General features: G+C 38.9%; 1 protein-coding gene across 1 annotated transcript in view; it reads right to left on the reverse strand.

Annotated features, from left to right (window-relative positions):
• Positions 1-14534, reverse strand: part of ZFAND3 (zinc finger AN1-type containing 3) — a 139450-nt gene that overhangs the window by 13149 nt on the left and 111767 nt on the right. Inside the window, exon 6 of the mRNA XM_082276994.1 lies at positions 9330-9500. Within this exon, the coding sequence (XP_082133120.1) occupies positions 9330-9500 (171 nt within the window). The remainder of the gene's footprint in view (positions 1-9329; positions 9501-14534) is intronic.

Here is a 14534-nt window from a genome sequence, read left to right on the forward strand (position 1 = left end):
AGGAATTAGTGCCACTGCTACACTTGGAACATTCATTGCCACGTTTGCAGGACCAAGAACACACTGAAATAATACTGCACCTCCCAAATCATTCCTAGTTTCACAAGGCTATATCCCATAATATGTGGGAAAATGAATCCAAAGAACAGAATGCACAGTAAAAAAGCAGAATTATGCCGAAAAGGCCTCCTAGAGTCCAAGAGCAGACAGCTAATAAAGTAGAGGTAATGCATACTAATAGATTACACTACTGCAAATGTTAGTAGTGCTATAAAATTAGATTTTCCATAGGTTATACCAGCATATCAAGAGGCATTTGTTTCCTACTGAACATATTTAGATTTGAGTAGTGTAGATTCTCTAGATTTTAGTGTGAAACTTTAATTAAAGTGTCCCGAGAAGTGGCAGGTGGATGACAGAGCTATCCTAAGGTCAGAGCAGGGACTTGTGCAGTATTTAACACTTTAAAAAGAGCTACATGAGCATTAATACTTCTAGAATTCTCTACACCAATGCCCCCATAGCTAATACACTTCTCCCAGAAGCTGAGGATTTAATTAAAAGCTGAAGTGTACCCAGGAAGTTAATTAAAATAGCAAGCAATACCTAGTGGCTCAATAATGTATGTGTGTAATTTTGTTTAGCCCAATGAAAATGCAGGAAAGATAAGGCTACTAATAAAGAACTGGAATGAATAATGAAAGGGTCTGTACTAACATCCAGTACGTGCTGCATTAATTCTAACAGTTCTCCTGGATCCTGCATGTATTTTGACTTCATCGCATGCTGAATATGATTCCAGGTTTGACTTTGAGTGTATTTCCTGAGTTATATTATTTATGCCTTGGGTTTCAGTACCTTCCTAGTGGTTGTACCACAGTGATCTACAGTCTGACAGCAGCTAGGCTTGCTGGCCAAACAAGAGAGAAGCAGCTCTACTTCTTTTAAACCAAAATAAAATGTGTTTTATGTTATCATTCCCCATTTACACCTTATGTCCAGAGTCTCTTAGATTAGACCTTCTGCTCCACCAAAGTCTTCTATTACTGTAGCCTCTTGCAATCTATGTCAAGAGTAATTCTTCTTCTAATCACAGGAAAACAGAGCTCCATTCAGCAGCCCCATTTATACCACAAAGGAAAACAAACACTTAGAGCAATGTATACTTCCACTCTTCCCTTCTTTTTCTTTTGGTGTAGACTTACAAAACATTCCTGGCTCCTGCTTGTTCAGAATATGGCAGGACACTCACACATGATTTATGCCTATATTTGAAAACTTTCAGCACCTCAGGAATGTTTAACAGCTGTGAACACCTCTGTAAGCATTTTCATTTCAAAACATATAAAGATATGGTAAATAAACGTGTTACTTTTAAAAACTTACGAATACTCCTTAGTGATTGTAATATCCATGGATACAGTTTTTCAGCTCTTGAAACTTTGCTCCAAGGCCAGTAATACCTAATACTAAAAAGCCCTCACACAGACCACCAATACTATTCTTTTTACTTTTGTGAAAACTGATGCACACTGATCTTAATGCCATTTCCTTAGAACATCCTATTTCCTTAGAATATCCAAAGCAAGTAGCCTCAAGTCTCAGTACCTACCTTTAACACCTTCTTATAACTGAATTATGTAATTTAGGACCACAAGAGGTATTTTCCTCTAGATAAGATTTTATTTATTTTGTTTGGAGGGGAAGAATACTCTAGTTCCTGGAAAGAATCCTGACTTTTCAAGCAAATTTTGACAATTCCATTCAATATCCTTCTTCTCCTCCCAGTTCTGATGCAGCAGTTGTGGCTGTGTTCTTTCCCCACTTCTTCCTGTTAACAGTTTAGACTTTCATCAACAAAATTCACATTCCTCCCTACCTAAGCCTTACCTCGTGGTCAGTTAACTAGCTGGTAATGCTCCTTCAGGTTTTGTCAGATGATTTTGGTGTGGTTTTGGGCCTTTTGTGTCTACTTCAAATATCGAGCGCTTTAGCAGAATCAGTTCTTCTGCGCGTAGCTGTTTGTTAACATATGGACAAACACGTTTGATTCCCTTTAAGGGGGACTTATCTGTCCTATTCTTGTAAGAAAAAAATGACTCAGAGACTGAGCAAATTACTTCCCTAAAGGTACTGGAAGAGATATAAGGTAGTCTCAGTTTTTTATGTTCAAGTTCACGAGACCCTGTGTCTCTTATGCACACAATTAAAAACTGCATCATCTTTCACTCCATGGATACACTTCATTCGTCTGTAACCACAGTACAGGTATGTAGGGAAGAAGAGACAATGTTGCATGTTGCTGATTTTTCACCAACTACTGCAGCTTCCATTTGAAACCCCCCTGAAAGTTATATACTGAAGGACTTCTCACATCAGTAATGTCAAAATAAAACCACTTTTTGTTTTGTTTTTAGAAGGAATACGCTAACTTGTTTTACTTAAGGAGAACTTGAGGACTTAAGAGGGGGAGCAGTTCATTTTAATTCCATAGACTGATTGGGACTATAGGAAGGTAAGGAGCAGGCTCAGTGCACATTACTAAATCAACACTGCTGAACTTTTGGTAGCACAATGGAAGAAATCAAAATCAGCACATCCTGTAAGAAACCCACATTAATTGAACAAGCTGGGGGAATATACTGGAGCCTCTTCAAACAGTATTTCATGATTCCTAATTATAAGGAGCATGAACTCCATTTACACTTTTAAAGCTGTGGACAGCTTTTCTGAAACCTAGACACTAAAGCATTTTTCTGAGTCCTACACTTGGAATGTGTGATGCACCAATTAATCAACTACTTCTTCATTTGCAGTATTTTCAGAATACATATTACTCAGAAAGACCAACATTAGTTAACAGCTTCTATTCCCTGTCAATTAAAATGGAGTCTTGGGATAACATCTTCATAAAATACAACAAAACAAAAATCTCCCATTGAGTTTAAATTCAAACTTCAATAGGCTTTGTGTTTTGCTGGGAATTTTTTAATACTTGCAGCAATTTAAGGTAAGATGCTGGACATTCCTGAAATGGCTGAAGCAAAAGAACTATTCTGGGAGCAACTCTCTTAGGCGAACAGCCAACACAGACAGCTGAATGTGGTACATCTAACCAGGCTGACAGTAGGACTTGCCAGAACAGGGGTATGTAACCAATTACTAATAAGATTTATTTTAATACTTCTTACTGAACTGGCTGACTCATACTCTCCAGGAGCACTGTGCATATTTCATCTTAATCAATGAAGTACATCTGTTGTACCAAGACAAAATCATGCCCTGAAGCCATTTTGGTTTGTACCAGATAAACCTTATCCATCTAGAAAGTACATTAACCAGCACCATTACAAATTCTCCTCCACAAAAATAGGTTCCATGGAAATGGAACTATGATTTTATATTTTACCAAGTTTTAAGAGAAACATTAGTTTCAATATAGGTTTGACAACTTTGTATAAAGATGGAGCAGCTTATCTATTCAAATTTGTTTCTTTCCTCCTGTCTTTCTGAAAATTATTTCTAAATTAACTGAGTAAATCAAATCATTCCAAATTCATTTTGGCACAATACCAACAAGTGCTTCATCTCCTATGTTTACGGACCAGCAGTTCTGTTATCCAAGTTAAGAATCTGCAGCTGCTTTTCTTCCACTTTTTTGACTACTCAATCACAATGAGACTTGCTGCCATTTTATCTGTAAAATAGGTACAGTCTCTGCTGTGTGGATGTATTTTGTTTCTGCTGGTGCTTGATACGAGTCTGTTTTTTTCTCCCTCTTATCCCTGTGCTTAGACCAAAACAAAATAAATCAACAGTAACACCAAGGAAAAAATTTCAACAGATTATTATACATTTATACAGAGCTGAACTAAAAACAAGGCTGTGGAAAAATAAGCACAGTAATTAGGAAGGAAATTTATGCCCTTCTAAAGGAGCAGTCTGTGGTGGCCCATGTGCTCCACCCTCAATTCCAGGTGCTCAGCACCCTGAGACAGTTCTCTGGCTGAGTGTCAAAGTTTGACTCTTGTTTCCTGGCTCAAAGTCCTACTGCTGTAGAGGCCACTTGAGAACTGCATCCCTTCCAATCAAAAACCAGACAAACATCAGTACTTGCCAACATCTCACAAATTAAAATTGCAAATTTTTTTTGCCACGTTCTGCCTTCACCTCTGCCTGAGGTTAGTGCTCACAGCAGCCTCCCCCAAGAGCAGCAGCAAGTGCACAGCTGTTAGGCCAGATGCATTCCAGGAAACTGTAGCTTCTTACAACATAACCTAGGTCAGGAAAATTCCAAGAAAAGCTTTCCTGACCACACAGGCAAGAAATATGGCTAACAAGTGTTTGATCAAAATGCAACATGACTGAGCAATTATTTTTTAAGTGTAATCAAGCTGGAAGGTTTCACCATCTTCCATTCCTCTTAAGTATCTAGTCTGGCCCAAGAACATGAAAAACATTAAGATTCCTGTCTGAGAAGCACACAAACAAATGGCACTGCTACTGGAAGCTAAAGCCAGGCTTACTTTGGAGGGCCCATTGTCTCGGCCACGCCGCTGACTGCCAAGACACAGGTGGAGCCTGAGGTACAGACGTGCCCACAGGATGTGGCCTACAAACAGCAAACTGTTCTACACAAAAGCTCCTGCAGAGCTGGCGCACTATACTAATTTTTCTTTAATTGCTGACTAGAAGATCTAACATGACAAATGTAAAATTCCTTTAGCGATCATCTAGAATATCCTCATATTTCTCATGCAATTCCAACAGCAAGATCACTGCAGATTTCTGTGTGTTGGCTTTACAGACCTAGTGGTACCAGAACTACTTTTTACTGTAAAATTGTAAGCCTCTTCCATAAAATTAAGTTTGGCCTTCTGTGCAAATAATTTCTGTAGATGAAAAGTTTACAGCTCAGTGTCTTTTAAAACTGTACAAAACTTTATTTAATTGCAATATACATCTACTCAAGCCATTAAGAGCAGGCCTAGAAATTTATAGTGTAATTTGCAACTAACCAACCAGCCTTTTTTTACAATACATTTCCAGAACTCAGTGTTTTATAGCTACTTCCACTCACACATTCACTGCCCCTGATTTTGAAGCAAGTCTGTGATAACCACCTAGTTATGACACCACTGAGACAACAACTTCCTTTTCAGATCAAGGATCACAGGCAGTTGATTTCAGACTGCATGCAGAAATGCTGTCAGAGAGTGTAACTTGAAGACTATGATTCCTGCAATTCTTTGATGATAAAACTGCCTCCTACATTTAGTATTAAATAAACATTATTTCAATACAATCGTTATCCATTTTAAGACACTAAACTATTGGAAGGTCCATCCAGCCCAAACCAGAGAACACTGTGGTCTGCAGGAGCTGCCTACTGTCACTGTCACCTACAAACATCTCAGAGGAAGCTGATTTTGTTTTAGTGGTGTTGATATAAGGTTATCCTGTCAGAGACTCAAAATGAGAATTCATTTTAAAATTTCTCTTTCTCACTGAAGCTTGCAAAGTGCATCAGCAATTAACAATTCCTATCACTTCTCCCAGTTTGCTGTGTGAAAAGGCTCAGAACTCGTCTTACAAATTGCTCTTTTGAAGATCAAAGAGAAGCCGAATTTGTCTGTGTGTGCTCTGGATGAGTTTGTAATTTACTGGAACTTTCAGAGGAGGCTTGGCAGCACACTCATTTGACAGCCCCAGGGCACAGGATTCAGGGGAGCTCTGTGACTCTCCCCTTCTGAGTTCCTTCCTTAGCTTTAATTGGCACCTCATTAGAAATTAATGAAAATGACATCCTCTGTTCTTCCTGCTCCGGGCGTAGAATGCTACAAAAAGGCCCATCACAATTCATAACACATTCAATTTATATAGCAATGGCTCTTAAGCATTATTTATGAGATACGAATTTCTTGTCAGCAGTTAATAACTTGAACAGAGCTGAAGAGGAATGAAAAAAAGATCTTGAGAGCATGTGTGTATGAAAACAAACAAATCTTTCTACATCTGAAAAATGTTGTGTTTGAACTGCTGGAACTCCCTTCTCAGTAGTGAATTGTTGTTCTTCACAGCAAAGCCCTGCAGCACTGTCAAATCTGTCTAAAATTCCATGTAGTGTCAAGGGAACGAGCTCAGCGGCATCACCTCTCTCTGGCCAGGGCTTACAGGAGACAGGAGAGCCAATACAGCAGCCTCCTGAAGATCTCTGAGCCAGTGTCAAGCACCAGCCACTCTCTCTGTCCTCTTTCCAAAAAAGCTGCACCTTGTTGGACAAGTTCCAGTTAAGTGGATCAGTATTTGCATATATGTCTACATTTAAACACTGGTCAGTATGTACATATTTTCCTTTCGACTTTGTCTCACTAAAAATCTCACTGGAGGACTCACCAGGACAAATCATCAAAAAGTAAGATGATTTCCAGTACTTCTAACATTAGGCGAAGAAGATGTGCAACAGCAAACAATTGAATTGTTGGTCTGTGGAGTTAATTTGGATTTTAACAAGACTGTTTCAGACACAGCTTTGGTTCAACATTTTTATGCTTTAAATCTTTTTTCCTTACATCCAAGCAAACCCACACATTTGTCGTTCTGCAGATGGTGTCTGCCTTTTTATTGATCCTGATAACAGATTTTCTCTTAATGTTTAAAACTGAGGGTGGTCTCCCCCATTTTTTCCCATTGCTTCAGTTCAGGATTAAGACGACAAGAATTTAATAGCAGTGGTTCAAAGCTCAGATCAAACAATGTTTTACGTTGACCATTACTTTTGAAGAGTGTTCATGCTTCTTTTACACCAGTTGATTCTATCGTACCACCTCCACCTGAACACACATCATTGTGTTCACATTACCTGTGCTTCACATTAGCACAGAAAAGGATAACCCAGTCATGTATGGATTTAGGAAATATTTTAAACGAATGAGAATTTGACATATTTGTTCTACTGCATTTCCCATCACCTCCTCCCAGGGTTTTTGAATGGGTTTGTCATTCATGACCTAAAGCAACCTAATTTTACAGACAGCAGGGCAAGTTAGTGAGAATGGTTTCTAAGGCAGCATCTTTAAAACTGACCAGAGCCACGTGCTACTGATTATTGGTAAAGCAGTTTAGGTGATGTGAAGCTGAGGTGCCCTGTGGTGCTCAGTGGTAGCATTTTGTTTGCTTCTTATTAATCTATTAAATGTTAGTAGCACAGGGTATGCCCACACTGACATCACATGAGAGCACAGATAACACACCCTAACTGAACACATTATTAATTAAACATTTTAACTGAACAGAAACCAAAGAACTCCTGTTTTTTCAGCCCTGTTGTAAACATGGAAATAGACTCCTGCCTTCTATTCTCTCATTACATGTATGGAATGGAAATGCATATAATATAAACTATAAACTGTATAGGATGTAATACAGGAATGCAAATTTTCATCTCCTTGCTTATTGCTGAGGAATTCAGAAATTTTTGTCACATTCATGTTTTATTAACACATTTTATGAACTTTAAGAGAACTATTTCCATAAAGATACATATATCCAGTAGAAGAAATTTAAAGAATAATTCCTACGACATTTATATTGCAACAGTATTGAATTACGGAACCTCTTCATGAAAACTTGAGAGGAACCAACCAAATATATTTGTAATCCAGTTTACCAAAAAAAAAAAAAAAAGGGCAGGTCTTATTTTATAATTTCAGAAACATTACTGATCAATAGAAGGGCTTTTTAAAAGTTGCTTTTAACTTCATTGCTCTTACATAGCTCCAATATTGCAGAATGCAGGAATGATTAATGATATTACATAATGGTTAAGCAATCATTTATCCAGTCCTCTCCAAAATTCAAACTCTCTTGCTCCCCATATTAGGGAGGATTCTGCTATTTCAGTCGGGTACCTGTGAGCAGCCTGAGTCATTGTATACATGACAAGAGCAAACCAAGCACAGAAAATCCTGTCTCTACCATGCTGAGCAGAAAGGGCCACACCAAACTGTGTGATTGATAACTCTGAATTTCTTTAGTTTGATAAAAATGTTACCAGACACCTCAAAGTATCCTGACACATGATTTCCATAAGAATTTCAACATTACAGTTTTTGATTTCATGTTTGGTGGCTTCACAGCTCTGTGGCTAACGTATGTTAGCTCTCCAGTATGGAAACAAAGCCTATCTCATGTCCAGCAGTAATCTCTACAGGCTGAAGACAGACAGATGCTGAAGAAAAGAACAAAGGATAACATAAAATCTTTGCAGCTCTCTATCTCTTCACTTGGTATTAGATACTCAGTACAAGATTAACTGGCTTTGTAACTAGCTTAGCCCACCCTTCCTCTCCACACTGCTGCTCAGAAGGACACGCCCTCTCTTCAGAAAATGGTTTTAACACAATATTTTATATTTCACAGGTGCACTGTGCATTGCACCTATCATCTGTACAGATCCTCTGGAAATTATCCACTGGCTGAGACACAATGGAGTAATTGAAACAAACTTCTCCAAATGTATCAATACAAGCACCGTCAGAGAGTTCAATGCAACCTTCAATACATGATTATATGAAAAAATAATTAGCAGGTAAAACTACCACATGCATTATCACTTGGTCTAATGAGCACATTTAAACCAGTTAAGAATGCAACTGTTCCATGAAGGAGAGAGCATCTCCTTTGGAATCTAGTCACATTAATTATTGTTTCAGAAAGATTATTTGCATTTAATATAAAACCCCAAATTAGCTGTCTACATGGGATTATTGTCCTCAATTCAATTACCTTACCTGAACAGTGTCATTAACTTTGGAAAAGCCAAGTTACATGATTTTAAGTGTATGGTGAACAGTAAGTCTTCCCCCCAGAAACTAACAGTGAGAATGAAAATATTTTCAGTTAGAGGGTTTTTCTGGATTTAAGTTTTTAATATTAATGTAATTACGACATGCAGAATGCAGATACTAACCTATGTTCCTTTACACCCTATAGAAACCTTCTCATCTTTGCATATTTATTGATGTGCTTTGTGTTTCTTCTCCTGTCAAGTGGGTATGATGCCCTTCCCGCCTTACAGGGACTTCTGAAGCTAAATTCATTAGTATCTGGGATCTCTTGAGACAAGGCAGTACATCAAGGCCAAAGTTTAAAAGGGGAAGTTAGACAGGAACGAATTATAACTTTTTGCTACCAGTAGAAGCTACAGCTCCTGTTTAAAGCATCTTTGCAAGGTGAAAAACGCAAGTTTTCTCTGTATTTCCACATGGGACACAGATCTGAGCCCGGTTGCGTTAGAAAGCCGGATGCTACTGACAAACAGTACTCACCACAGCGACATGATCCCAGTTCCTGCTGTACTAGTTCCAGTTTTGTTTGGCACTGGAAGCATCGGCGTCTACTCTTCTGTTTGGATCGACTGGTTTCTTCAGGCCTGTCATTACTGTCATCCAGTAGCCGTGGCCGTTTCACAGGAGAAGCCTCACTCTCCGACTGTGAATCTGTTGTGTTCACAACAAATATTTTAGGAAAAATATTAGAATTTCCTTGCTGAGGCATCCCTTTAGGCAGACTGAAGCTGGGGTCACCACCAAGCAGTGTGCTACCTCCCATTCTATTGCATACACATGGGTTTCTTAACAACCAACATGAGCATCAAGTAAAGGACAAATTATCTTTGTTCCCTATAAGAACCCCTCCTGCTGTCAATATTGAATATAAAATGAACTGATTAGCTTCCTTCCAGCCTTGGCTGGGTCATACAGAGATACATGTAGAGCACACACCATCCTAAACAATTGCAGGCTTCATCTGTTATCTCATTTAGTTTCTCCCATGCGCCGCCTTCAGTGTCCCCACGCAAACTGACCGAAGTGATGAAAAACAACTGAGCACAGGTTTGACCTATTTCCTCCCTGGGCAGGAGGGGGATTTTTCAGGCACAGCACATAAACTGTATCTCTCATGACTGAAGGCAGTACATGAAAGCACCATACCGTGCTTCCCTCTCTTTCCACATGGGTAACAATTTAAATGTAAATTAGTATACACCAACAATACAACCCCAAACAAAATATGTATCCAAGCAGGATCTGTACATACATCCTATGAATTCCAAATGTTCAGCCATTTTTGAAGTATTAGTCAGAATACTGTTTGCATTAGTCACTTCATAAATTTCAGCTTTTAAGAAAATAGTGTGTGGAAAGCCTTTAGAAATTAAAGTTTACAACAGTCTTACTTCAGGTAGCGTAGTGCTGGTGTTTTTTTAGTATTTCCTTTTTTTTTTTTTTTTTACAATGGAGAGTGTATTTTCCAGGGTTCTTGAGTAGCACATGGAATGTATATTACTGACAGAATTGTGAGATGTCCAAGCCTTGTTTTTGTGGCATGTCAGAGGCACCACATTTCAGCAGATCTACTGCTCTGCAGTCCAAGTCAGGTCAGCCTAGAAAAGAGATTTTCCCTTCCCAAACCTGTGCACAGCAGAATCAGTGCTGTATTTCTTTGTATTAAGAACTACAAATAAATCTAATCCCAACTGTACTAAAAATTAAATTGTTTGTTGTAGTGCTGCAAGGAGCTGCTGAAAGATGTTACTGCAATCAGTCAGTATTCTACTGCATGATGGTGAGCAAGGAAAAAAAACCCATTAGCTGAGTTAAATCCCTTTTGAACCAACATTAATCCAACAAATAACAGGCTAAATCTGTCTTTTTGGCAGGATGATAACCTATTGAACATGTCTGTACCATTATTCTAAGACTCCATTGCTCATGTCTGCTTTGTGCTGTCCTGGATTAGGCAGGAAAAGGTAACTGCCATGGATACAACACTGTCCATAACCTTGTTATATCAGCTATCTTACCTGAGCCACTGCTTATCAACATCATGGCTCTCCTTGAGTAAACACCTAAAGGAGTCAGACTTGGAATACCTGGCAGCTTCTCCCGTCGGGGATGCTCTCTTAACTTCCCCTGGTTCCTCACATGCAATACAAACTAATTCGCATTTCTTACCTGTGTTTCAGCCCTTATGTCACAGTGTTTTTCCAGTTGCTGTACTCCAATGTTACAGCCATTACAAATATACACCTTGCCTCACTGGGGCCTACTTTATTTCTGTCATACTGCTCTTAAAATATGCTGAAAATGTGCCTGGCTTTACAACAAGTACAAAGCCTCTGTATCTCACATTTCATAGAAGAGTGGACTGCTTTCTGTACTATATACAGGTGATAAGTTTCTATTAAGCTGCAATGATTTTATCTGATGTGTGCCTAAAGACAGACACCTTTTTGATCAGTGTCATAGATTACAATTTACACCTTACAAAATACATATATTAGGCCTAAACTAACATTCAGTACATAACGTACTCCACCTCTGCATGCTTGGCTGTGCAGGAGCCTTGGCAAGGAAAAGAAAGTGGTGCATAATGCATTAATACAGTTACGGAACAACTAGTCCTGTCTCTAAATCTCTGGAGAAAATGGTTCAAGGGAAAGACCCTCTGAACAGACTGCCTGACTCCCTGAACAGAGATCCCGACTCATACTCCAAGGTCAACAGTCCTGTCCCATGCACACTTGTTTTCAGAGTGCCTAGAACACCAGGCTAGCCTTGAGTGTATAAGGATGCCCCCTCCAACAGGCAGATTCTGTACTATGACCTGTCTTACTCAGCATTCAGTAAAACCTGCTCCAGTCCACCCTGTTGCCCCAGATGGAGATCTACATCATTTGCAGTTTATTCATTACTAAAGAAACAGATACACTGCCATTATGGAACAGCTGCCTCCACACATCTTTGCTTCTGGAAACATAAGCCATTCTGGTAGTTCTCAGAAGCAAATTTGCCATTCTGAATTAAGCCAATGGAAACCACAGTGGTCTGCTGATCCTGAAATCCAAATAAGGGATTAATGATATGAGACAACCAGTGTATAATAAGTTAATGAAACCATATGCCTTAATGAGAAAAATAGGTACCTCAAGTCAGGCTAGTAGTCCTACAAATGAAAATAATTAATTACACACTTCCTGTTAATTGGTAATGACTAACTGAATATCAACATGAGTTAGTCAATATCATACAAATTAGAGATATCTCATTTTTTACAATGCATATCTTTCTGCCATAAACTAGAATACTTAGCACTGAGGTAAACTCAGCCTGTCTCTCAGGGACTGCACCATCTCTCTGATCACTGATTGCCCAGTGCCTTGAACATGAGTCCACAAGCTAATAATACTCATCACAAACCAGACCCACAGCACACATACTGCCATCTTCCCATGCGCAAGTACAATGAGCGAGGAGAAAGCACAGAGCAGAAACTGGACCTTTTAGAGTCAGACCTGCGTGCATTTCTTCCAGATCATGTTGCTTTTCATGATACTGACACAAGCAATACAGGACACAAAATACGTCTTCCAGCACCTGGAATCTTGCAACATAAAAGTTCAAAGATCTGACAGCAAAATGAAATTGTCATACATAGCTTTACTACCTGGAGTGCAGCTGAAAAAAACCCTAGGAATAAAGGCTGAAGTGATGCAACTAGAATCAAGAGTAAATTCCCAGTATGAACCTTCAAACAACCAAAAAAGGCTACAGAGAAGAGGATTCTCTCAGCCAGTGACTGACAGTGGCTTTCCTCAGAAGGATGGTTCGTTCAACAATTACTACTTCTTTTGCTTCTAGGAAACATCTTCCATGCTCAACCTGCATTTTAGCATTACACCTAAACCAACAAATACCCAGCGTGAGAGAAAAACAAAAATGCTGTTCTTTTACCCACAGAGGTCAAAAACCATAAAACTTCTCTGTAAAAATGAACAATAAGGATGAGAAATCCCCAAAAATTCAGAAAGAAACTGCTCAGCAGAGTAACTGCCACTGACACTCTCCCACTGAAATTTTAATTCTGAGTTAAGAAACAAGTATTGTTCTAACTAATATCTAATGGTGGAGATCCTTCTCATTGTGTATCAAACTCCCATATGAAAGGAGAGAACAAACAAGTTCAGTTGGGCAAGGCTGAAACTGGAGGCTTGTCTGGAATCAACAAGTAGAGCAGTGTTCTTAAAACTATTACGTCATGGACAGAGACTCACATTTGTTCCTCACTGTCACTGTTCTCATCTTCATTACTCATGTTCTCCTCTCAAAATTTTTCAAATAAATGGTGCCTGAGCTGAATTCCACTGCCTTACTCTGCTGCCTTGGAGGAGTTTGCAGGCTGCATGCAGATGGCTTCAGTAACAATCATGATGGCTCTTCCATGGCATTTGGGGAGAGGGTGAGATGCTCTAGGCCCAACAGAGACATGGGCTAACAAAACTTAACATTAAGGGAAGGAGGAAGGATGGAAGAGATGGGTGAAGAGTAATAAAAAGAGGATCTCTGCTGCTGTTTGCTTCAAGAAGATGAATCTGTTTAATCTCTGGTTTCATGACAGCGTTTGAGGCACTCAGTCAGGTTTTTTTTCTTATCATCAAGAACCCATCACACAGATTGGCATTTATGATCTCAGCTGTCTGTGCAAACACCAGAACAAGCAGCCTTTAATGAACCCTCAAACATTACTGCCATCTCCTCTGAAACTATTTTAGAAGCAGCTTAAGCTGTTAAAACCTCTGTCCATGAAGAAATTCGGATGGTCACAGACAATAACTATGTAACAAGGATTAACTGAAATTTGAGCAGTAGCTTGTTGCCAATTTCTAGTTGTTGGGTTTTTGTTTTGTTTGGTTTGGGTTTTTTTTTGTTATTCATTATTCTGTTCTTAGATGAGGGATTACTTAACTCCCTGGCATGTTGATTATGCATTAGAAATTTCATCTAGAGAAGCCTCTACACAAATCTTCCCTATCACATTTACCAGAATCATCATTTTAAATAATCTCTCTAGTTCAAATGAATCTAAAATTAACATAGTTGTTCCAAAAGCCTTTTGCTTGTTGACTACTAATGAAGAAACAGAAATTCAAGATTAACACCTCATAAGACAAGTTTGACAACTGTGACCACCTCAATCCCTCCCTGTTGCTGTACAGTGCTGTGGAAAATGTTATTCTGAAATTCTGATAGTTCATTGAAATGAACATCTTGTCTTCTCACACAATCGTGACTGCCTCTCAAGGCTGCTCACCTCTTTGGAAGCGCCCACACTCATAAGAAATGCATTTCTTTTGTGAATTCACCTCAGGTTTTTTTTAAACACTACAGACAGATGTCTCAAAAATATCTTACATAAGCCCTTTGGTAATATTTAACCACACAATCTCTTTCTAGTATCATTGCAGGGCCCTTAGCGTCATTATTTCACCGATTTATTTTTTTCCCCTCCATAGAGTTTAAAAGCAACTGCACTAAAACTCAATGGCCCTAAACAATGTTCCACATGGGAACAGTCTCTATAGAACTCACACCCCATCAGTCGCTTCTTTGCCTCAGGAGGCTCTCCATGAAATCACACTGGAGACTATAAATAACACCCGTAAGTTGCATTACATAAGTTATTATTTCTCA

This window comes from Coloeus monedula (assembly GCF_965178545.1).
Source record: "Coloeus monedula genome assembly, chromosome: 2".
Lineage (NCBI taxonomy): Eukaryota > Metazoa > Chordata > Aves > Passeriformes > Corvidae > Coloeus > Coloeus monedula.